The sequence below is a fragment of the Euleptes europaea genome, chromosome 11 (assembly GCF_029931775.1).
Source record: "Euleptes europaea isolate rEulEur1 chromosome 11, rEulEur1.hap1, whole genome shotgun sequence".
Classification (NCBI taxonomy): Eukaryota; Metazoa; Chordata; class Lepidosauria; order Squamata; family Sphaerodactylidae; genus Euleptes; species Euleptes europaea.
Window position 1 is genome coordinate 77,581,742 of NC_079322.1, and position 23,773 is coordinate 77,605,514.

The 23,773-nt window shown below is 49.5% G+C and overlaps 1 protein-coding gene across 1 annotated transcript in view; it reads left to right on the forward strand.

Moving 5' to 3' along the window:
• The window catches only part of NBEAL2 (neurobeachin like 2), a 149,730-nt gene that overhangs the window by 110,491 nt on the left and 15,466 nt on the right, over positions 1-23,773 (forward strand). The window contains exons 21-39 of the mRNA XM_056857150.1: positions 738-897; positions 2,081-2,183; positions 2,882-3,035; positions 4,016-4,174; positions 5,747-5,906; positions 6,938-7,023; positions 7,718-8,449; positions 9,928-10,106; positions 10,914-11,073; positions 11,740-11,877; positions 12,182-12,487; positions 13,724-13,873; positions 14,804-14,961; positions 17,409-17,533; positions 17,883-18,003; positions 19,227-19,384; positions 20,484-20,617; positions 22,833-22,940; positions 23,650-23,745. Coding sequence (XP_056713128.1) covers positions 738-897; positions 2,081-2,183; positions 2,882-3,035; positions 4,016-4,174; positions 5,747-5,906; positions 6,938-7,023; positions 7,718-8,449; positions 9,928-10,106; positions 10,914-11,073; positions 11,740-11,877; positions 12,182-12,487; positions 13,724-13,873; positions 14,804-14,961; positions 17,409-17,533; positions 17,883-18,003; positions 19,227-19,384; positions 20,484-20,617; positions 22,833-22,940; positions 23,650-23,745 — 3,387 coding nt within the window. The remainder of the gene's footprint in view (positions 1-737; positions 898-2,080; positions 2,184-2,881; positions 3,036-4,015; positions 4,175-5,746; positions 5,907-6,937; positions 7,024-7,717; positions 8,450-9,927; positions 10,107-10,913; positions 11,074-11,739; positions 11,878-12,181; positions 12,488-13,723; positions 13,874-14,803; positions 14,962-17,408; positions 17,534-17,882; positions 18,004-19,226; positions 19,385-20,483; positions 20,618-22,832; positions 22,941-23,649; positions 23,746-23,773) is intronic.

A 23,773-nucleotide genomic window follows, 5' to 3' on the forward strand; every position in this document is an offset into this window, starting at 1 on the left:
TAGGCCAAGCGGCCTGGGATCTTGTGGAAGGGTTAAGTTATGGGGGGAGTCCAGCTAGGTTGGGTGGACGGGTGCGCGGTCTATAATCCAGCCAGTGGTTACGAGAAGAGATTCATGGTCTGAGCACTCTTCAATGGCCGGTTTATTGACTATTTCAATTTAAAACTTGTGAGTCGTCTTTTTAAGCAAAAGAAGCACGCTCCACCTTTCAAATGTCCCCTAACACTACCCAAATAGCATCCTGCCTCTCTGTTGCTTGTAGCTTGGAGTATAAATACCTGCTCAGGATGTACACTTCAGGGGGATTTTTGCATGGTAAATAGCAGCGTGTTCCAGGCTGAAGTGCCCCGCATATTTTTTTGAATTTTGCACACTGAACCCTCATTCCGGAAGTGACTGCGAAGCCGGCACAGACCTGCTTTGCTTTACAAAAGAGCCCACTTAATACCACTTAATGGTATTAGCTGTGAAGAATCTTCCTCAAGGAACAATGCAAAACAACAGAGGCGCATTAGCTATGCATATGCTAATGGCTATGCATACAGGAACAAAGGAGCAGGCGAGTGGGGGGAGTGGAACTTCTCCTTTTGCGTTGGGACCGTGAAAAGGCCTTTTTAAAGTTGCATTTTTAAAAAGAGCTTTGAGTGAGCATCAAAATTGACTGTGCAAAAATGGCCCAGGAGTCAGTCGGGCCCCGTTCCATTCATGCGGGTGTCCCACCCTCTCTGCCCCCCCAGGTCCCGAGCCAGATGATGGACATGAACGTGCTGATGGCATCTCAGATTCTCATGGACCAGGTGGCCTCCGAAGGACACCATCTTTTGCTGCACCTTCTCTACCAGTATCTGCTCTTCGACTTCCGCATCTGGAGCAACAGCGACTTCGCTGTCCGGCTGGGTAAGCGTAGGGCGGTTTGCATGCGATCCAGTAGGGAGGTGCCCCGTGTTGTTGGAGCGACTTTCTTCAAGGTGACATTGCCCCAAAGATGCAGCGATAATCTGCTCCCTGGGGAACAGCTTTACCTGTGTGATTAACAGCCTGCCCAGTGGCGTAAATTAAATTAGCCTCCGCATGGCACTTTTATTGTGTAGAGTAGCAGAGAATGCACCTTGGAGGATAGAAGAGCTAGATTCGAGACCAGGAGCACATTAGAGACCAACAAAATTTTCAGGGTATGAGCTTTCGAGAGTCAAAGCTTTTGACGAAGCCAGCATAGTGCAGTGGTTAAGAATGGTGGACTCTAATCTGGAGAACAGGGCTGGTTTCCCCACTCCTCCACAAGACGCCTGTTGGGTGACCTTGGGCTAGTCACAGTTCTCTCCGAACTCTCTCAGCCCCACCTACCTCACAGGGTGTCTGTTGTGGGGAGAGGAAGGGAAGGCGATTGTAAGCCAGTTTGAGTCTCCTTAAAGGTAGAGAAAATCGGGGTGTAAAAACCAACTCTTCTTCTTTTCTTACTCTCAAAAGTTTGTACCCTGAAAATCTTGTTGGTTTGTAAGGTGCGACTGGACTCGAATTTAGATTGCCTTGAAAGGTGTGACGCGCAAGCTTCACTCAAAAGCCAGCCAAGTTGGACTTGAGGCAAGCCATCTGTTTCTCGGCAGTACCAAAAGTAAAGACCGTGCAATACATAAGAACATAAGGAAAGCCCTGATGGATCAGACCAAGGCCCATCAAGTCCAGCAGTCTGTTCACACAGTGGCCAACCAGGTGCCTCCAGGAAGCCCACAAGCAAGACGACAGCAGCAGCATTATCCTGCCTGTGTTCCACAGCACCTCATATAACAGGCCTGCTCCTCTGATCCTGGAGAGAATACCTTTTATTAAGACCAACCAAATTGGCACAAAACATTATGAAAACTTTTGAGTTCTACTAGAACTCATCACCAGTCTGGATATTAAAAAAAACAACGCAGGGGGAGATGTTTCACAACTCAGAAATTTGCACATTGTGTTGTTTTGGTTGGTTCCAATAAATGGTATTTTGGGAATCTGGTTTTGGGATTTGCCTTGGGCTAATGCAGCTACCTTTGAAATATGCCCATCTGTCTTTGGTCACTCTGCACTTCGTTATTTACAGGCCATATCCAGTACTTGTCCAACATAATTAAGGATCACAAACAAAGGATCCGGAAGAAGTACGGGGTCCAGTACATCCTAGACTCCATCAGGACCTATTATGGGTGAGCTGAAGTCTTTTCTACACCTTAAAAGACACCATGTGAATTATAGAAGAAAGTGCCAGTTAATTCTATGTTATCTTCATAATTTTCACATTGTGGTCCACATCGGGGCCCAGTAACACATCTGGATACAGGGCAGCCATCGGAAGAGAGTGTGCCAGGACATGGTAAGTGCATTATGCGCATGCTCAAATAGGATCATTTGGCCCATCCATAACATGGAAATTGCAAGCTCATGATGCCTCGGTTTGCCTCAGGGGCATGTTGGAAAGAAATAGGTTTTAACCCTTCTGCCTCCCTCGGTTTCAATACTTGAAACTGGCTTCCTTGCTCAATTAGCGTTTTAAAAGAAGAAAGACATATCCTTTTTTTAAAAAAGTGTTGTGTTTTCCTCTTGCATATGTTCACAGCAGAATTGTTTCGAGGGCCAGATATGACATAAATGTCACTTGGTCAGGCCGGACCATGCCTCACCACCCCCATATTGAGAGTGTGTGTGTGGGGGTGGCTGCCTCAGTTGGCTCGTGGGCTGAATAAGAACTCTCAAGGGGCCGGATCTGGCCCTTGGGCCTTATGTTTGACACCCCTTGCCCTACAGGATCATCATGAGTCAACTGTGATTGATGTCACCTTCCACTCTAAATGGACAGTAAGGCAGCCAAGGTGGTTAAGCGCAGTTTGTGCCCTCCCCCTCCCAGGACTTACAAGGAGAAGCCGGTGGCGGCGGACGACATCAGGACAGTGCAGACATCTCTCTTCAGCCTGGTCAAGGACTTCTTGTGCAGAAACTTCTCCACGGAGGAGATGCAGAGCTCCCTCAACTACCTCGCTGCTGTGAATGACGAACACCAGGTACGGGAAGAAGCCGTGTTCCATTCAGACACCACAAACAAACCCGAGTTTTCTCATGTGCCCCGCCCCCCCTCTCCTCACCTTGCCCAAGATGTCTGGGATGTAGCCCCAGTGCAGTGGGGTGGTGGGTGGGGCTGAGCTCTCGATCATGGAGCACCCCAATCGAATTTCGCCTCTGTCCCAAGTTCATAATTGGCCATGGGTATGCATTGTGAAGAGGACAATACTAGCTTCACTGTGAGGTTGAAAAGTTGGGTCCTACCAGAAAGAGGAAGAAGGTGCCCCTTTTGACAACTGTGAAGCGTCAAAGGAACCGTTTGGACAAAACTATGCAGGACAGGGTCTGTGGGGAGGAGTGAAATGAGGGAAGGTGGAGTGGAAGAACAGGAAGGATTTGGCGGGGGGGGGGTGAGTTTTCAGGTCCTGCTGATGGACCTGTGAAAACCTGGCCACTTTTTACAATTTTTGTGTATTTTGAGTTTTTAGGTCCTGACCATTTTCATGATTTTAGATTGCTTCTTCTTCTTCTTTAATTTTCGGGTCCTGACCATGGACTTTTGAAAATTTGGCTGTTTTCTGTGATTTTCAAGGTTTTTTGAGTTTTTGGTTTCTGACTGTGGATGTGTGAAAGTTTCATCTTTTTTCACAATTTTTTATTTGTTTTAGTTTTTGTGCGCGGACTACGGAAAAGTTTGGCTGTTTTCACAGTTTGCAGTTTTTTAAAATTTTTGGTCCTGATCAGCAAACATGTGAATTGTTACAATTTTCAAGTTTTTTTGTTTTGTTTATTTTTTTTTAATTTTTAATTTTTAATTTTTTTTGTTTTTGGGTCCCAACTGCAGAACTGTGAAATCTGGCCACTTTTTGCAATTTTATTTTGTTTTTTGGTCCTGGCTGTGGACCTGCGAAATCTGTGAGAAGCTTTTTATACGGTCCCAACCCCCCTGTACCAATGCAAAGTATTCTGGTGCCTCCGGCAGGTGTGCGGGGTACTGGAAGTGATGCACAGTTTGCAGAAGAGCTCCCCTGCCCAGGAACAGCTCTTCACATTCCTGTTTGAGCCAGGAAACGTAGAGATCTTCTTCTCACTTCTCGTACAGAGGAAGTTCTCTGATGACGTGCGCGAGAGGATATTCAAGGTGAGAGAATTCTGTCTTCCGCTCCTCTCTAGCATCTAGTCTGTCAGTGTACTTGGCTAGATCCTTGGCTGATGTCTGGCTCAGTTCAGGCACTGCCATAAAGCGAGGAGCTGCCTCGAACCACTGTTCTGCTCCAGATGACTTGACAGTGTCAGAAGGTCCTCTGTATCGCGGCTCCAAAGAACAAAATGCCACCACCTGGTCCATTTCGGGAGGCTTCATAGTGTCTTTTATTGTTGTGTTTGTGGTGAATCGTGCCCGATATGAACTCTGCCTTTGGAGAAAGCCATTTTTCATGGGCTTCAACACCCTCCCCTATTGTCCAGAATAAAATCGCCCTGGAATTGCCTTATTATATTGAACACATGAAGCTGCCTTCTACTGAATCAGACCATCAAGGTCCATCAAAGTCAGTACTGTCTTCTCAGACCGGCAGCAGCTCTCCAGGGTCTCAGGCTGAGGTCTTTCACATCACCGACTTGCCTAGTCCCTTTAACTGGAGATGCCGGGGATTGAACCTGGGACCCTTCTGCATGCCAAGCAGATACTCTGCCATTGAGCCACGGTCCCTCCCCAAACAATAGGATAAACCTTACAATTGGGGAGGGGCTGTGGCTCAGTGGTAGAGCATTTGCTTGACATGTAGAAGGTCGCAGGTTCAGTCCCTGGCATCTCCTGCTGAAAGTATTAGGTGGGCAGGTGATGTGCAAGTCCTTTGCCTGAAAGGAGAGCCGCTGCCAGTCTGAGTAGACCGTACTGACCTTGATGGACCAGTGACTGGATTCAGTTCAAGCTTCATGTGTTCATGTGGACCAAGATGGTACAGCAGACACACCACTTGCTATTGGAAATAACGCTCCCCCACCCCACCACAGGAATCTTTTTCCTGTGACTTCAAATAACATAAAACACATAACAAACTTCTCTATGCTCAGTTTCCACTTGTCTGCACGTGACACCTGAGGAACTGAAGTGGGACAGAGGAAACTGGGGATGTGAGAAAACATGGCCTAGGGATAAGCCTGCCAGGGATGGGGAGAGACTGAGAACAAACAAAATCTAGGAACCCCGGTCTCCCTCGGACCTCACAATGCTGGAATATTTATGCAATCTGATTTTATATAATGTTCAGGGCACGTCTCGCTAGACACATGAACACATGAAGCTGCCTTATACTGAATCAGACCCTCGGTCCATCAAAGTCAGTATTGTCTACTCAGATAGGGCAGCGGCTCTCCAGGGTCTCAGGCAGGGGTCTTTCACATCACCTACCTGCCTGGTCCTTTTAACTGGAGATGCCGGGGATTGAACCTGGAACCTTCTGCATGCCAAGCAGATGCTCTGCCACTGAGCCACAGCCCCAGACCTGGAAAGGGGGTGGTCCTTTTTCTGGGGTTCTGATGGAGGCTCTCCACTGCCTACATATGAAGAGAGGAGGAGGAGGAGACCCAGCCAGGTGGAGTCCTTCAGGCCTTGCTGTTGCCAAAGAAGGGTGATCCACAGAGGAAGTGTTCGTTCTAAATTGAGGGAGGGCCCCCAGTCGACTCGTTGCATTCTCCTTTTCACACACAGATCCTAAACAAGCTGCTGAAGTATGAGAAGGTGAGTGAGCGTAGCAAACACCGCCTGAAGCTGAAGGACATCGGCTACCAGGGCTTCATCTCCCACCTGAATGACATCCCCGTCTCTATGCAGCTCTTCCGCCACCTCTTGGAGCAGGTGCTCGGATCAGGTAAGGCAAGACGTGCTGGTTAAATGCCGAGGGGTTGCAAGTGACACTGTGTGGGAGTGAAGAAGAATCTGATACCAGTTGGAGCAAAGCTGGGGGACGTCTGTTCTCAGAAGAAATATTTCATGAGAAAAACAGGGAAAGTTTCCCCTTCCCAAAGACTACCCCGCAAATGACTGAAGAAAAGGCCGATCCTGTTTTCCCCAAGAAGAAGATGTTTAGATCAGTCCCAAAGAACGCTGGTCTGGGCCGGGCATTTCTCTTTCCTGGGTTGACCTGCTTCTGCGGTGATTCCCAATATCCAAATGACTTTGGGCATTTTCCATTAAGCCTCTGGGTCTTGTGGATCCATAGCTGCTTGCATCCAGGCAACACCTATCTCTGTGTCACAGTCAACAGATCTCTGAAGATGAGTGCTAGAAGACAGCATCAGGGGAAGGCCTCGGCCTCTGTGCCCTGTTGTTGGACCTCCAGAGGAACTGATTGGCCACTATGTGAGACAGGATGCTGGACTAGATGGACCCTCACGGGTCTGATCCAGCAGGGCTCTTCTGAGGTTCTCATCAGAGGAAGGCCTCGGCCTCTGTGCCCTGTTGGTTGGACCTCCAGAGGAACTGGTTGGCCACTGTGTGAGACTGGATGCTGGACTAGATGGGCCACTGGCTTGATCTGGCAGGGCTGCTCTTAACATACTTTAAAGCAAGCTGGGAGGATCTAGTACCACGTCTCTTGTGTAGGAGGACTGATGGTGGGGTGGAGCCGTCCAGTTCTCTCTAGAACTTGGCACTGCCAGTAGAGGGGATTAAGTTCTACCTTATCATTGACTGTAAAATCTCAAGAAACTGTATCATCCCCGAAAAGGCTGCATTCCATAGCAGAGAGAGCCATTGACAGCCAGTATGGTGTAGTGGTTAGACTAGGATCAGGGAGACCCAGGTTCAAATCCCCCTTCTGCTGTAGCTGAGGCTATGCCTATAACGGCACCTCTTCATGTATTTGGGTTCTGACGTTCCGCTCTTTTCCTTGCTTCCTAGACACCCCAAACTACAAAGATTTGGTGGCGGTGGTTTACCTGTCCCACCGGGCAGAACTGACCGTCAGGCTGGACATCTGCAGAAAGGTGAGTCGGAAGCATGGCCAGGAACTTGCGTTTCCAAAGCACTTCCTGTTGGAGGGAGGAAGAGAGTTGTTTCCAGCATCTGCCATGCGTGACAGTCTTCAACCAAGCCAGACCATCACCCCAATACTGCCTACTCTTAAGAGCTGGGGTGCTTGAAGAAACATCTCCTCCTGTGCTGTCTGCTCCACCGGTTAAGACCTTCTTCCCAAGCCCTGCTCTCGGTCCCTGAACCCCTTCCCATCTGGAGGGTCTTGTCAGGGGTGGCTCCTTGCGTTTGAAATCCCCTTCCCTAGAAGCTGGCCTATATGTGCTCTTCCAAAGCATTTTTGTTTACCCAGGCTTTCAATAGAGGACTTACATCTTTTTTTAAAAAGTTACTCTGGTTTGCTGCTAAGCTGATGTCTGCTTTATGGGTATCCTTTTAGGTGACTTGATTTTGTTTGATTCCTCACTCACCCACATGAGTGGCGGACTCTAATCTGGTGAACCGGGTTTGCTTCCCCGCTCCTCAACATGAAGCCTGCTAGGTGTCCTTGGGCTAGTCACAGTACTCTCCAAACTCTCTCAGCCCCACCTACCTCACAAGGTGTCTGCTGTGGGGAGGGGAAGGGAAGGTGATTGTAAGCCAGTTTGAGACTCCTTAAAAAGTAGAGAAAGTCAGCATATAAAAACCAACTCTTCTTCTTCTTCCAAGCTCTTCCACCTGATCTACTCCCAGCATGACATGGTGAAGCAACTGGCCAAGCTGGCCAGCTGGCAAGACACTCTCACCAAGCTGTACGTCAAGGAGTCCTATGAGTCCCGCCAACACAGCTTGTCCGGCTCCAGCAATGGCGGGGGCTGCCTCGAACTCCTGAGGATCTCCAGCCAGCCGGCTTCTGACATGGGGAAGGAGCCCGCGGATGCCCTCAGCCCAGCCACTGCGGACCTCCAGGACCTCGATGTCTTCCTCCCGCTGGGCTACGAGGCCTCGGACCAGGAGCTTTCGGAAGGTTTCTCGGACCACTCCATCTCCCCCACCAACCAGCGAGGCAAAACTTTCCACCCCTACGGCTTCAAGTCCTTTGACTCCTTAGATCTCACCAGCCATTCCTCCTCTTCCAACATCATTGACCTTCCCGGGCAGGGCGAGACCCACGCCGGAGACACGGTCCATGTGGACAGGGTCTACCACCCTCTTTCTCCCTTCGCCATGTCCCCCTTCGACCTCGGCCTGGACCTGGGCAGCACCAGCTCAGCAGCTACGGCCGAGAGTGGGAACCAGACGCCGGTCAGCTTGCCTGGAACCCCTTCCCCTCTGGAGAACTTCAAGCCCTTCCCGGGGACGCGGGCACGGAAAAGCTCCAGCCTCTCCAACGTGCTGGATGAGACCAGCTACCAGGAGACCTTGCCCAGCGACAACATCTCCAACACGAGCAACCCTCAAGTGAGTTTCCTCATTGGTGCAGGGGCGTGGCTCAGGAGGGGCCATGGCTCAGTGGTAGAGCATCTGCTTGGCATTCAGAAGGTCCCAGGTTCAATCCCCGGCATCTCCACATAAAGGGACTAGGCAAATAGGTGATGTGAAAGACCCCTGCCTGAGACCCTGGAGAGCCGCTGCCTGTCTGAGTAGACAGTACTGACTTTGATGGACTTTGATGGTCTGATTCAGTATAAGGCAGCTTCGTGCGTTCATGTGCTGATGGGACTCAAGGTGTCCTCGCTAGAATGTGGGGCAGGAAGTGTCGAGCAACTGATTTATGTGGCTACGGTCCTAGCTTTGCTCCCTGTTGGATATCAGGGCCTGGAAAAATGTCTGTCTAGGACCCACCGTGTGACTCGACCTCATGCAGCCTTGTGTGCCCTCCCTATCGTACCCAGGGTCTTGGGAAGGGGGCCCCCTGTAAAGCAGTGGTTGGGGTATCTGACTAGGACCAGGGAAAACCCATGTTCGAATCTCTGTTCTGCTGTGGAAGCTCGCTGGGCGACCTTGGGCCAGTCAGCCTAGCCTACCTCGCAGGGTTGTTGTGAGGGTAAAGTGGAGGAGAGGAGAACCTTGTACACTCTTCCGAGGAAGGGCAGGATAAAAGGAGATGATGGAAATGGGTGGGGGAGCAGAGAGTGAAATTGTGCAGCAGGGGAACTTTGGACCAGAACCACAGAACAGCGTTCTAGATAGTCTTGTAGAAGACAGCAGCACCCCCTGATCAAGCTACAGTGGCTGTGAAGCAAAGTGCCACACAACCTATTCTTCACCAGGGGTGAGTGTTGAGAGCAGACCAGGAAAGCCTTGTTTAATGTTTTGGGGGTTGGACTTTACAGCATAACCAGACAAAGGGGTTCCTGCCCCAAGGAGCTTACACTCTGACAGAGGATCAAAGCAGAATCCTGGGTTCAAGGGATTAAAAAGGTAAAGTTAAAGGTCCCCTGTGCAAGCACCGGGTCATTCCTGACCCATGGGGCGACGTCACATCCCAACATTTCCTAGGCAGACTTTATTTTCGGGGTGGTTTGCCAGTGCCTTCCCCAGTCATCTTCCCTTTACGCCCATTAAGCTGGGTACTCATTTTACCGACCTCAGAAGGATGAAAGGCTGAGTCAACCTTGAGCCGGCTACCTGAAACCAACTCCCGTTGGGATTGAACTCAGGTCATGAGCAGAGCTTGGACTGCAGTACTGCAGTTTACCACTCTGCACCACGGGGCTCCTGGGATTAGGTGCAAGCAATCTAATCAAGGGATTAGATGCAAGCAAAGGCTGCTAATGAAGCACCTCTTCTCTTGTGCTCTTTGGGAGGGTGGGGGGAGAAGGCCAGTAGGTTTGACGGAACGGAAAGGGGTTCCATAAATCTAAACAAAACAGGTTGCCTTGCGAAAACTCGGCATCCGAATCCCGCAGCCTCTCCCTGGTTCTCGTCCTCTGCAGCAAACCCCCGAGGAGGAACTCTGCAACCTTCTGACCAACATCATCTTCTCCGTGACCTGGCAAGGGGTGGAGGGGTGGGACGATGCAGCCTGGAAGGAGCGGGGGCAGGTCTTCTCCGTCCTCACCAAGCTGGGCTCGGCCTGCGAGCTGGTGCGCCCTCCGGATGAGATCAAGCGCAGGTAGGAGGGCGGACCAGGGGGGAGGGTCTGGTCCTTTCATGGAGCAGGACTGAGGGTTGAAAACCCCACCTGAGTTTTCCCACCATGGTCTGCTGCCCTGGCTTTTAATGCAGGAAAGAGGGCATGCGGAGGGAGCCAAAAAGGTGTAAAATACGTGCCACGCTCTTCCGTTCAGCTAAATTGCTGCCTGTGAATAGAGGAGCATGCATTAAATGGAGTGATGTGGGGTGGAAGAATGCTCAAAGAGTCATTACAAGCCAAAGAGAGGCAGCGTGGCATAGTGGGTGGAGTGCCGAAGGATCCCGGGAGACCACAGGGTGGGAGACTACAGTTGTGGGTATCAACTTGGTAGAGGGGAGGGGACATCTTCATGGAGGAGAGGGCTATCCATGGAAACCGGTCCAAATGGATACTAGTCATGATGCATCCCTATTCTCTCCAGGATCAGAGGAACAGGCCTATTATATTAGGTGCTTCAGAGCACAGGCTTGTTTGGGGGCTTCCTAGAGGCACCAGGTTGGCCAACAGACTGCTGGACTTGATGGGCCTTGGTCTGATCCAGCAGGGCCTCTCTTATGTTCTTATGTTCTTCACATTATTGCAGTCTGTACAGCCAATCTGCTGCCCAACGGCTAGGCAAGAGCCCCACCTAGCCCTACCCACTTTCTAAAAACACATTGGGAACCCCCGGCTTAATATATGAGCCATGAATGCAGTGTGGCTAGCCACTGTCAAGAAATCATGACACACGATTAGCTGTAAGCGGAAACCTGACTTCCCCATCTGGTGCGTTCTCGTCCCGCCCAGTCTCCTGGAGATGATGTTGGAGTCAGCCTTGACAGACATTAAGGAGTCCACTCCGGCGATGCTGCCCGGCCTGACCCAGAACGCGCTGAAGCTTCTGCGCCTCCTTCAAGATTTCTTGTTTTCAGAGGGCCAGAGCAACCCGGCCTTGTGGAGCGAGAAGGTGAGTGGCTACCTGGCCAGGTGTGCTGACCTAGGAAATCTCGCTTTCTCCTTTAGAACTGTGGTGACAGCAAGCTCTGAAAGGAGATGCAAAGGGATCCCACAGGGTTTTTGGGTAACCTTCTGGCCATGGAGTAGGGGTCACTGGGGGTGTGTGGGGAGAGGTAGTTGTGAATTTCCTGCCTTGTGCAGGGGGTTGGGCTAGATGACCCTTGAGGTCCCTTCCAAAACTATGATTCTATTATTCTAAAGGCATGGGGGAATTCTGTGGACTTCCCCCTCCCCCCAGTTTTTCCAATGGAAATACAGGTTGAGTATCCCTTATCCAGACTGCTTGGGACCAGAAATGGTCCATATTTCAGATCTTTCTGTATTTTTGAATATTTTTGCATATTCATAATGAGATATCTTGGGGATGGGGCCCAAGTCTCAACACAAAGTTCTTTATGTTTCAGATAAGTTTTATATACACTTTATACACCTAGCCTGAATGTAATTTTAATCAGTATTTTTAATAATTGTGTGTACATTGAACCATCAGAATGCAAATTGGCATACTGCTGAGGGCCTGTGAGTAATGCCTGCATGCCGGCTCAAAAAGTCTGGTTTTCGGGTCAGTTCGGATATCGGATGTCCGGATAAGGGATACTGTTCCTTCTGACTCCAGGTCTACGAAGGAGTCAACAGCCTGCTGGAGAAGTTGGCGGTCTGGTACCACCTGGCCAACGGCACCTCAGACTTGAAGGAGATGGCCCAGATCGGCCTGCGTTTGCTAGTCGGCTATATTATGCTGGAGGACGTGCAGGTAAGTGAGAAGAACAGGGCATCGGGCTGGAATCTAGGCCCTTGCACACCCGCTGCCCCTGATTCCTACTCTGGTTAGCTGCCGGTGCTTCTGCTCCACTTAAGTTTGTGGCCATTTATTCATGGAAGGTTTTGCATTGGATTTGTCACTCTATAGATGCACATTTTCCCCATCTGAATTCTCAAAACTCTGCATGGCGGCTTATTGTTGAGTTTTGAGAATATGGATGGGGGGAAAGTGCATCTAAAGAGTGGCAAATCCAATGCAAAGCCTTCCATGAATAAATGGCCTCTCTCTCCTCTAGCTGCAGCCCTTGGCCTACGCGAAGCTCCACACCCTTTTGCAAACGGCCTCGGCCCCAAAGAAGGAGGAGGCTTGCTACCTGCTGGGCAAGCTGGAAACTCCCCTCCAGCGCTTGCTCCACACCAAGTCGGAGGCCTTATCCTGGCTGGTGCCCATCATCCGCACCCTGATGGACCAGTGTTACGAGGCTTTGCAGCTCCAGCTCTTCCTCCCTTCCCTGCCCCCCACCAACGGCAGCCCCACCTTCTTTGAGGACTTCCAGTCGTTCTGCACCACTCCGGAGTGGAACGCCTTCATCGAGAAGCACGTAAGTGGCACCGGGTTAAACCAAAAGCCTTCACGCGTCTCGGGGTACTAAACAAACGGGAGGGGCCCCAAAGGTCAAATATAACAATCTCTTGTGACAGACAAGGTTTTGGTTGGGTTGAGCACCGTAACACTTGGATCAAAGTACACGTTCCAGCACACACGGGTTCAAACCATGGCCCTCAATGCCATTTTACAGAAGAATATGACAATTTAAAAAATGCCACAAGGACCAATCCTGATCAGAGGGGAGGCAATCTTGTCCCCACACCAAGTGCCAAAACTGCTGGCTGGTTTGTTACTTCAAAAGGTATGGGGAGGGGGGACAAGAACATTGGTTTCCCCCATGCCAGGCCCTTGTAGCATTGTTTCAATGGTCAAATTCTTCTGTAAAATGCCATCTGTGGCTGGGTACCTATGGTTGGGTGAAAAGAAAATATATATGTCTTTGTATAAATGCTAAGTATAGTCGAAGGCTTTCACGGTCAGAGTTCATTGGTTCTTGTAGGTTATCCGGGCTGTGTAACCGTGGTCTTGGTATTTTCTTTCCTGACGTTTCGCCAGCAGCTGTGGCAGGCATCTTCAGAGGAGTAACACTGACGGACAGTGTCTCTCCAGTCCTTCAGTGTTACTCCTCTGAAGATGCCTGCCACAGCTGCTGGCGAAACGTCAGGAAAGAAAATACCAAGACCATGGTTACACAGCCCGGATAACCTACAAGAACCGCTGAAAGTATAATTTATTAGAAGCGCTATATAAAAGTTAAAATTATTTAAAAGCATTAAAATAGCACAATGGCATTTCCTGAGGTTGATATCTGTAACCACATACCAAACGCATTTCGGCCTATGGGGCCTTCATCAGTGGTTAATTAAAACCCTTTGTTAAACCTGCACACATTTACAGAAATACATTAATGAATACAAATACAAACAGTTCAAACCCAACCAGGCATGTGTATATGTTGTAAATTCTATACCCAATTACTCAAACATCTGGTATAATAGGTTCTTGTTGTAATACTGGTTAGTATAAGTCTCTCAAATACTATGTGTGCAGGTATCAACCTAGTAAATGCCATCTGTGACCACGGGTTGAACCCATGGCTGGCATGATGTGCAGTTTAGCTCTTAGAGGTGGGCAAGGGGCTTAAATTTGTGGAATCCACTGCCTCAAGAGGTGGCCCCAGCAGGTCAGAACCGCTCCATGACTTTCCCGGCTGGGTCTCCCTCGGCAGGTGCAGCCCAACATGACCCAGTTTGAAACGGACACCTTTGCCAAGAGCCACGACCACATGTCCAACTTCTGGAACTCCTGTTATGACGCCCTGATGAGCAGCTCCCTGCGGAGGGAGAAGGAGAAAGCGGAGAGCAGGAGGAAGTTCCAGGTAGGTGGGAAGGGCGTGCCCCTGAGTTTGTGCAGAGAGCGAGGGCAGGGCTACTTCAGTGCACACAGATTTATTTATTTTATTTGTTATTTCCACTTATTACCCCTCTCCCCTTGGCTGAAACCAGGCTCAGAGCGGCTTACAGAATATAAATGTCCTATTAAATCAGTAAAAACATTAAAACATTTTAAAACAGCCCTATAAAAGCATATAAACATTATCCTAGTTTCCCTAAGGCACCTCTGGAGTGTAAAACACAAACTTCAGCTAGGCGAGCAAATGGAATAAATACGAGATTGAATAGAAAAGTTATTACCGCAGTGGGGAGATCTGGCACCAAACCCCAAGAACGTCCCGTTTTCTTGCGTGTTTTTTAAAAACTGAGCTATGAGTTCTCATGGCTACTGAGTTCTGTTTAGAAATGTTGTGCGACGTTCTCTTCCATCTAACTGGCACCAGATCCCAACAAGAATGCCCAGTTTTCTTGGGTTGTTTTGTTTTTTTAATAGAATTTTTATTGACAGAAAAAGAACACATTTTTTAACCAGAAGAAATTACAGAAAGAAATTAAATTCTGTGTAGACATAGAATCTCTTATAAAAATCTTTTAGATGCTAAAGATAGGTGTTTTTTTTTTAACCAAGCTTCTAGTCCACATTGTAAGCTGCCTTGAGTTCCTATACAGTAGAAAGGCTGCTAATAAATGTTTCCAGTAAGTAAAACCCAGAGGCCTGTTTAGAAATATGCTGGCCAGTATTCATTGAATTTCTCCCCTGAATGTTCCCGTGGGACCCCGTGCTGCCGCGTCCTACTCAGCCAAATCCCCCCGGGGGTTGGAGGGCACCCCTCCGTTCCCTTCCTTTCCTTACGCTGTTGCCCCTTCTTGCCTTGGCTTCCTCCCCCCGTCCCCTTTGGCTCCCCCGTTGCCAGGAGCTCATCTTGGAGCCGGTGATGAAGCGGGCCAAGTACGAGAACATCCGGCACACGAACATGCTGAAGCAGGTCAACAACCACCACAACACCGTCCTGAAGCAGTGGAGGGCCCTGAAGCGCCGGCTGACCTCCCAGCGCTCTGCCTGGGCTGACCGGTAGGGGGCTGCGTCCTTTCTCCTCCGGCCGGGTCAGGGTCTCTCTTGAAAGTGTGATGGATCCGCCTGGATTAGGGGGTCCCAGCGTGGTGCCTGTGAGCACCATGGCACCCGCCAGCACCTTTTGTGGCACCCACCAAGGGCTTTTAGAAATTGGGCGGGGCCAGGTGGCATTCTTGCCCAGCAAGGCTCCTGATCGGCCAATGGATACCCGATTGGTTGTGCAGATTAAAATAATGTAGCTGCCACCACAGCTTTGAGAGCCAGCGTGGTGTAGTGGTTAAGAGCGGTGGTTTGGAGCGTGGTGGACTCTGATCTGGAGAACCGGGTTGGATTCCCCACTCCTCCACATGAGCGGCGGAGGCTAATCGGGTGAACTGGATTTGTTTCCCCACTCCTCCACATGAAGCCAGCTGGGTGACCTTGGGCAGGTCACACTCTCTCAGCCCCACCTACCTCACAGGGTGTCTGTTGTGGGGAGGGGGAGGGAAGGTGATTGTAAGCCGGTTTGATTCTTCCTTAAGTGGGAGAGAAAGTTGGCATAGAAAAACCGACTCTTCTTCTTTATTCACTCTTCTTTAACAACGTATTTTTAAAAAATTACTCCTCATCCTCTTTGTATTTAGGCTTCTTCAGTTTGCGTGGTTCCGCCCCCTGTGGCAACCATTTTGTGGTTGGCGCTGCCTCCCATGGCAGCCATTTTGTGATTGGGCCTACCACCCTTTGTCAGAATTCAAAAGGTGCCCAGAGATTCAAAAAGGTTGGGGACCCCTGGCCTAGCCCTTTAAACATGCTCTGGAGAAAAACAAGTCCCACCCATGAGTGTGGAAGCATCTGGGGAGATGGATTCTCCTAGTTCCGTGTTGGCGAACCTATGGCACGGGTGCCACTTCCGGCACGCGTAGCCCTTTCTGCCGGCACGCACGGTTCCTCCAAGCCGCTGGCCTTTCCGGCTCTGCCCCACCCCGGATGGGGGAGGCTGTAGCCCAGGGGTGGGGAACCTCCGACATGATTGGCGGTGGCCCCCGGACTCTCCCACAGAAGCTGCCGCCATTGCCGCCGCTGCAGCGTGCGCGGCCAGCCAGGCGGGTGGGAGAGCGGGGAACAGAAGCCGAGCGCTCACACTCGGCATGGCCGGCGGCTTCTCCGGCGCCCTCTGGGCCTGTGCGGGCGGAGGGGCATGGCTGGTCGGTGGGTGCGAAGGAGGCGCCCTCTGCCCCACCCTGCTCGCCTCTCACAAGCCTGCCGCCGCGCCCCACCGAGTGGCAAATCCAAGGCAAAACCTCCCATGCATAAATGGCCTCTTTCTTTTTCTGTCTCCCTCTGTCCTTTTCTTTCTCTCCCTTGCTCCATTTCTTTCTCCCTTTCTCTCTCTTTTTCTTTCTTTCTTTCCCTCCCTTCCTTCCCTTTCCCCCTCCCTTCCCTTCTTTCCTTCCTTCCTTCCTTCCTTCCTTCCCTCCAGCGGCTTCTCCGGCACCCTCTGGGTCTGTGCGGGCGGAGGGGCGTGCAGTCCTATTCCACCTTTGAAGTGCCCACAAGCTATCCTCCAAACACCTTTCCATTTGTCTTGATATGTAGAGAGAAAACACTAAGGAACTAGTTGCCAATCTCCAGGTACTAGCTGGAGATCTGCTATTACAGGTGATCTCCAACCAATAGAGATCAGTTCCCCTGGAAAAAATTGCCACTTTGGCAATTGGACTCTATGGCACTGAAGTCCTTCCCCAAACCCCGCCCTCCTCAGGCGCCACCCCAAAAACCTCCCACTCATGGCGAAGAGGAACTTGGCAACCCTAGCCTCTCCCTCTGGGCCCCCTCTGGGGGTGGTATTCAGGTTAAATTGCCGCATTGGCACTCGGCGATAAATAAGTGGGTTTTTGGTTGCAGTTTGGGCACTCGGTCTCTAAAAGGTTCGCCATCACTGTCCTAGTTCTTAAAAACAGCAGTGGTGGCTTCTCGAAGCTTGGCAGCTTTTATTTGATTTTTGTCATATCTGGCTTTTCTCCCTGAAGGGACCCAGAGTGGCTCACAACAACTAATGGAAAATATAAGTATATCAAAACAAACAATAGTATATCTTGGACGGATCAAGATTCAGCTGCTTTGTAAACCAGGGGCTAAGAGCCAAAGGGCCAAGATACCTTTGAGTCTTGCCCTTCGGTTCATGTATTTAGAAAAGCTAGGTTTGAGTCTTTCACCACCTTAGAGACCAACAAGATTTTGGGGGCATGAGCTTTCTAGAGTCAAAGCTTGTACTCCAGAAATCTTGTTGGTCTCTAAGGCAGCTTCATGTGTTCAAGGTGCTACTTGTCTCTCAAATCCAGCTCTTCTGCTGCAGACCAACATGGCCACCCTCTGGAAATTATCAGCCATGTTTTAGGCTACATGCAGGAAGATGAAACTATCATTAGGTCTTTCCATGTGAATCACCCTTCCCTTCTCTTCAGAAATCCTCTCGAGATGCACTGGAAGCTGTCGAATGCGGAGACCTACTCCCGAATGAGGCTGAAACTGGTGCCCAATTACCACTTCGACCGCCACACGGAGGCCAGCGCCCTTCGCGACAACCTTGGTGAGGGGGGCTGCCAGTGGGAGAAAAGAGCCGCTTTTGTGGCTGAGATAGAACGCCACCACAATGGGAAGGAGCTGGTTTTTCTGCAGCCTCTGCAAGGTTTAAGAACATAAGAAAGGCCCTGCTGGATCAGATCAAGGCCCATCAAGTCTAGCTGTCTGTTCACACTGGGGTCAACCAGGTGCATCTAGGAAGCCCACAAGCAAGACGACTGCAGCAGCATTCTCCTGCCTGTGCTCCACAATCCCTAATATAATAGGCATGCTCCTCTGATCCTGGAGAGAAGAGGTATGCATCATTTGCACTTTACCCTCTAGCCGTTTCTAAGCATGGTTCCTCTTCTTTCCAGGTGCCGATTACTCACCCAAGCCTGCAGAGGCCTTCCCCCTAGCAGTGGCCAAGGAGGCGAAGGTCAGTAAAATGCAGGATGACCAGCTGGCGGAAGAAGAACTCCTGTTCCCAGACAATCAGTAAGTTCTTCTCTGTCGTGAGGCACCTTTGGATAAGAACCTACGAAAAGCCCTGCTGGATCTCAGACCAAATGCTGATCAAGTCCAGTGTTCTGTTCACAGAGCGGCCAACCAGCTGCCTCTAGTCCAGCGGTTCCCAAACTGTGCTCTACGGAGCACTTGGTGCTCCGCAAAACCTCTCCTAGTGCTCCATGAAGAGATTGGAAAGAAAAATTTGGTCACTGGAAAGAAAAAATTGGTCATTCAGTATAGTTTATAGGTGCTAGGTGAAAATTAGTGCTCTGTGACAAATTTCTGTCCTGAAAAGTGCTCCATGACTCAAAAGGTTTGGGAACAGCTGCTCTAGGAAGCCCACAAACAGGAAGATGGCAACAGCATCCTCCCGCCCAAGCTCCCCAATAACTGATTTAAGGAGGCATACAGTTTCTGGTACTGGAGGGAATAAATATCCATCATGATTCATATTTATTTATTATTTCTAGCCCGCCCTCAATCCCCAACCAAGGCCGGGCTCAGGGCGGGTCACAACACATTCATTACAATAAAACCAATACATCTCTCAGTTAAAATTATTAAAACAGGTAGTAATAAGTTAAAAGCACATTGATGGCGCTCAGTCAACAAAACAGCTGCTGGAAAATTCAGAAGCAGTTCAAAACAGTTGGAACCCACCCCATCAGTAAACCAAAAGGTGTGGGAAGAAAGAGGGAAGTAGGGAAATAGTAGCCACAGATAGCCCCCTCCTCCATGAATCTGTCCTCTTCCCAGTGTGATGTAGCGGTTAAGAGCGGTGGACTCTAATCTGGAGAAGCGGGTTTGATTCCCCCACTCCTCCACATGAAGCCCGCTGGGTGACCTTGGGCCAGTCACAGTTCTCTCTGAACTCTCTCAGCCCCACCTACCTCACAAGATGTCTGTTGTGGGGAGAGGAAGGGAAGGCAACCGTAAGCCGGTTTGAGACTCCTTAAAGGTAGAGAAAGTCAGCATATAAAAACCAACTCTTCTTCTTCTTTTAAAGCCTTCCAAGTAGGCAGCATTGACCACATCCTGTGACAGGGAGTTCCACAGATTAACTATGCTCTGTGTGAAGAAATACTTCCTTTTGGATGCGTACGATCTGAGGGGCTTCCGAAAGCTGTCTGATCTTTAGGAATGGTGGAGCGGCAGGTTATCTTCTCCACTCCAGATGACGCTGACTGTGATCCTCCCATCATCCCTTCCAGGGCGGAGACCAAGGAGCAGAGTCAGCGTGAGAAGCTGGTGATCGCGGAGGACTGCGAGCTGATCACCACAGTGGCCGTGGTCCCGGGACGCCTGGAGGTCACCACCCAGCACCTCTACTTCTATGACGGCAGCAGCGACAAAGAGGAGACCGAGGAAGGTATCAGCAGGGATGGGGGTAGCCTCTATCTCCCAGCATGCTCTGCAGCTTAGACCATCTACGGTGTGACCAGTGGCCGACAGTGGTCCCTTTTCTGCCTCGCATTTGGGTCTGAGGCCAGTGAGGACGAGATTCTCGGCGGGGTGGGACTTACCAGGGTCAAGCCCATCCCAGAGAGAGAATTATGTGTAGTGGTTAGAGTGTCAGACTAGGATCTGGGAGGTAAAAAAGGTAAAGGTCCCCTGTGCAAGCACCGGGTCATTACTGACCCATGGGGTGATGTGACATCCCAATGTTTACTAGGCAGACTTTGTTTACAGGGTGGTTTGTCGGTGCCTTCCCAGGATCTGGGAGACCCAGGTTCAAATCCACACTCAGCCATGAAGCTTGCTGGCTGGGGGGCGGGGGCGGTCCTTGGGGACAGTCACTCTCTTTCATCCTCGCCTACCTCACAAGGATGTTGTGGGGACAAAAAAGAGAACTGTGAGTGTCATAGAATCATAGAGTTGGAAGGGACCATCAGGGTTATCTAGTCCAACCCCCTGCACAATGCAGGTTCTCTGCTCCACTCCAGATGATGATGAATGTGATCCTCCCATCATCCCTTCCAGGGCAGAGACCAAGGAGCAGAGTCAGCACGAGGATCACCACTGGGGGGGGGAAGGGGTGTGGGAGGTAGTTGTGAATTTCCTGCATTGTGCAGGGGGTTGGACTGGATGACCCTCGTGGTCCCTTCCAACTCTGTGGCCATTTATACTTGGTAATTAGCAGCGCGTTCCAGGCTGAAGTGCCCTGCATATATTTTTTTTTTAGTTTTTCACGCTGGAGCGTCATTCAGGAAGTTTCTTAAGAGCCCCTTTAACGCGACCTTTTATGTTTGCTCCGCCCCCGCCTCGAAGAATCCCCTCAAGGAAGCATGCAAAATCACAGCCGCGCATGATTCCCTGCTGGTGACGAACTGTATAGCCCAGTTGCCTACGAGGGCCAAGTGGGAAGGTGGAAGAGAAGTTAGACAAATTAAGCATGTGCTGAGTTTTGCTTTTTTCCCGTGCTTGAGGGAGTTAAGTGCCGTGCCCCCTTCTGCCCCCTCCCAACCCAGGAATCGGTTACGATTTCAAGCGGCCCCTGTCTCAGCTCCGGGAACTGCACCTTCGTCGGTACAACCTCCGCCGGTCTGCTCTGGAGTTCTTCTTCATTGACCAAGCCAACTACTTCCTCAACTTCAAGAAAAAGGTGACTGTTCCTCCTCACAAGCTTCTGTTCCTCTTCTTCTGAAATCTCCCACTCGGTAACTTTTGAGGTTCTGTCGGTCTGAAGCAAAACCAAAAACCAAAAGCCAGGCAAAGACCAACCACAATGACCAAAAAAAACCAACAACCCCAAGGAAGTTTTGACTCTTGAAAGCTTATACCGAGGGTCCCTGATGTGGTGCCTGCCAATTCCTTTCCTAGCACCCAAATTCAAAATTCAAAAACCTTTATTGGCATAACAAATCGTACAAGGTATTCCAGAATTTGGCAAATGATAAAAACATCAATATCAAAATCTGTAGCAATAAATATGAATAAAAGGAGGTATGCCGGAGTACAGTGAATATAAGGTATATATAGAAAACGAGTGTCTACAAGTAACCGGAATAGCAGCTATTATATTTTTTGTTTGATTTTTATCATTAGAGCTTGCTTCAAAAACATGGCTACTATTTCTGTAGTTTCTGGATCATACCCGTTCAGTAAAAGTTTAAACAAAGAGTGGGGGGAAGAGTTCCTATCCAAAATTGATGGCATTAAAAATTTAGTACGTAGGTCCGCTAGCATTTCACATTCCAATAAAATAGCACCCATCAAATGATTTTAGAAAGTGGGCAGGGCAGAAGATAAGAGACAACCAATTCTGTATTTTATTCCTTGTGGCTTTCCTGTGTTTCAACTGTTTCAATGCCAAAGCATCTATTAACGCCAGGAGGAAGCTACTTTTTCATGTTAGGAGATTAACTGTGCAGTCCCATGCAGATATATGCGACTCTAAGCTCTTTTTCAGTGGGCTCAGACTGGAGTAACTCTGTTTCGGATTGCAGTGAAGCTATATAACCCTTGTTTTATACTGTGTTTGCTAGTCTTATGTATTTCTTGAAAGAAATCAAAATTACTCTTCTGATTTTCAAAGCTGTCCATCAAATGACTCCTCTTGAGCTCTCTGAATCTTTTATTGATCAAGAATGAAACTGTGTTATTGAAGTCAGCAGACTTATTTTTCTTGACTCATTGCACTCGCTGTTATCATTATCCTTACCATTTACTCAACTTACCCCATCAAATTAAATGCGTATTAGTCTTCTCTGAGAAAGAAAGAAAAAGTGGGCAGGGCCAAGTGAGCCTTTGCCCAGCAGGGCTTCTTGTTGGCCATTGGAAGAGTCACTATTGGAATTATGCATAACCCACCCGACATTGTGCAGTGGCCTCCACTGCTGAGGCAGCCATTTTGTTGTTGCGGGAGCTGGCGGATTGTGCCAACGCCCAGGAATAACCACCAGTACCAGTAGAGCTTGTAGAAAATGCAGTTGTTTATTCACAGTGCTATACACACACTCTTCCACCACTATCTCCCGACATAGACTCATGGAGTCAAATACTTATATACAGATGCCATCTCCAGGCAGCAATTAGTGTTACAGGCTGAGTCACCCTCCAAGTACCACTCATTACCTTCAGGCTGAGTCACCCTACAGGTGCAACTCATTAACTCAGTCTCAGGCCTTCTAGGGGCTTTCCAGGTTATTACATCAGCTTAGCTTGACACTTAGATCCCCTGAATCTAAATCCACCTGTCATAGCTAATATGAACAGACTTGCATATTCTGTCATTTGTAGTTGGCTCCACCTCCTGCAGCAGCCATTTTGTCAGAATTCCAAAGGTGCCCACAGGCTCTAAAAGGCTGGGGACCTTTGGTTTGACCATGGAAATAGGGCTGCCAACCTCCAGGTGGTAGCTGGAGATCTCCGGCTATTACAACTGATCTCCAGGTGACAGAGATCAATTCACCTGGAGAAAATGGCTGATTTGGAAGGGGGACTGTATAGCATTATACCCTGCTGAGGTCCCTCTCCTCCCCAAACCCTGCCTTCCTCAGCCTCCACCACCACCACCCCAGATCTCCAGGTGTTTCCCAACCCGGAGCTGGCAACCCTACATGGAAACCTTGTTGGTCTTTAAGGTGCTACTGAACTCGAATCTGACTCTTCTGCGGCTCACAAACATGGCTACTCGCCTCAAAAACAGTATACCAGCTTTTGAGTTCTCAAGAATTGTTCTTCAGACTTGGACATTTTAAAAAGTAAACAAAAAAAGGTGGTGTGGGGAGAAAAGAAGGAGGAAAATTTTGTTCACTCGTGGACTGCTTTCTCAAGAAGGTTTGCCTGCTGACATGCTGCTGGTTTGCCCTCTGCAGGTGAGAAACAAGGTATATTCTTCCATCCTCGGCCTGCGACCCCCAAACCAGATCTATTATGGCAGCCGTTCTCCTCAGGAGTTGCTGAAGGCCTCAGGCTTGACTCAGGTGCTTACTTCCTTATGTTCTTTCTGTGGCAGCCAGAACTCTTCCTGCCCCCAGCCCACCCACATTATAACTTGGATGTTTGGGTAGTACTTGTCTTGGAAGGGGGAGCAGTCAAGCTTGGGAAAACCCCATCAGTCATCTGTCCTTCAGGGATCTCCCAACAGAGTAAAAAGAGAAAAGAGGGCACATGACCAACCTGGAGTTCTTGAAATAAGTTAAGAGCAAGGTCTAAATCTGGAATGGTCATCTTTCCCTGGGTGTGAGCCAGGCGAGAACATATTTCCAGTGGAAACGGTGGGCTAAAGAGAAGTGCCTTTGGCCATGTACAGAGCGCATTTCCCTTTTTCCTAAGAACATAGCAGTTCCCTCTCCTCCCCAAAGCTAGGCGATTAGGGGACATGGTTTCCAGGTCAAACAGCTGTGTCTTTATCAGGAATGGTCCCCATCCATTTCTTGCTTTAGAAATTAGGTCCTAAGGTTTGGACCTTGCAATATCTTCATGATTTTAATGGCTTGTGGGCACCGCATTTTCCCAGGGACCCCCACTTCCCATAATGCCCTGCTTGAATAGGCCTCTTTTCAGAACAGGCAGCTCCTTATTGAATGCCTAAAGAATTCTCCGCGACCCACAACCCCATTGGAGTCTGCTGCCTCCACCTTACTGTTTTGTTAAGACAAATCCACGAAGGGGTCTTTTCCTCTCTTTCAGAAATGGGTTTACAGGGAGATCTCCAACTTTGAGTACCTCATGCAGCTCAACACCATTGCAGGCCGCACCTACAACGATCTCTCCCAGTATCCTGTGGTAAGTGGTTGAGGCAGGAGACCCCTTC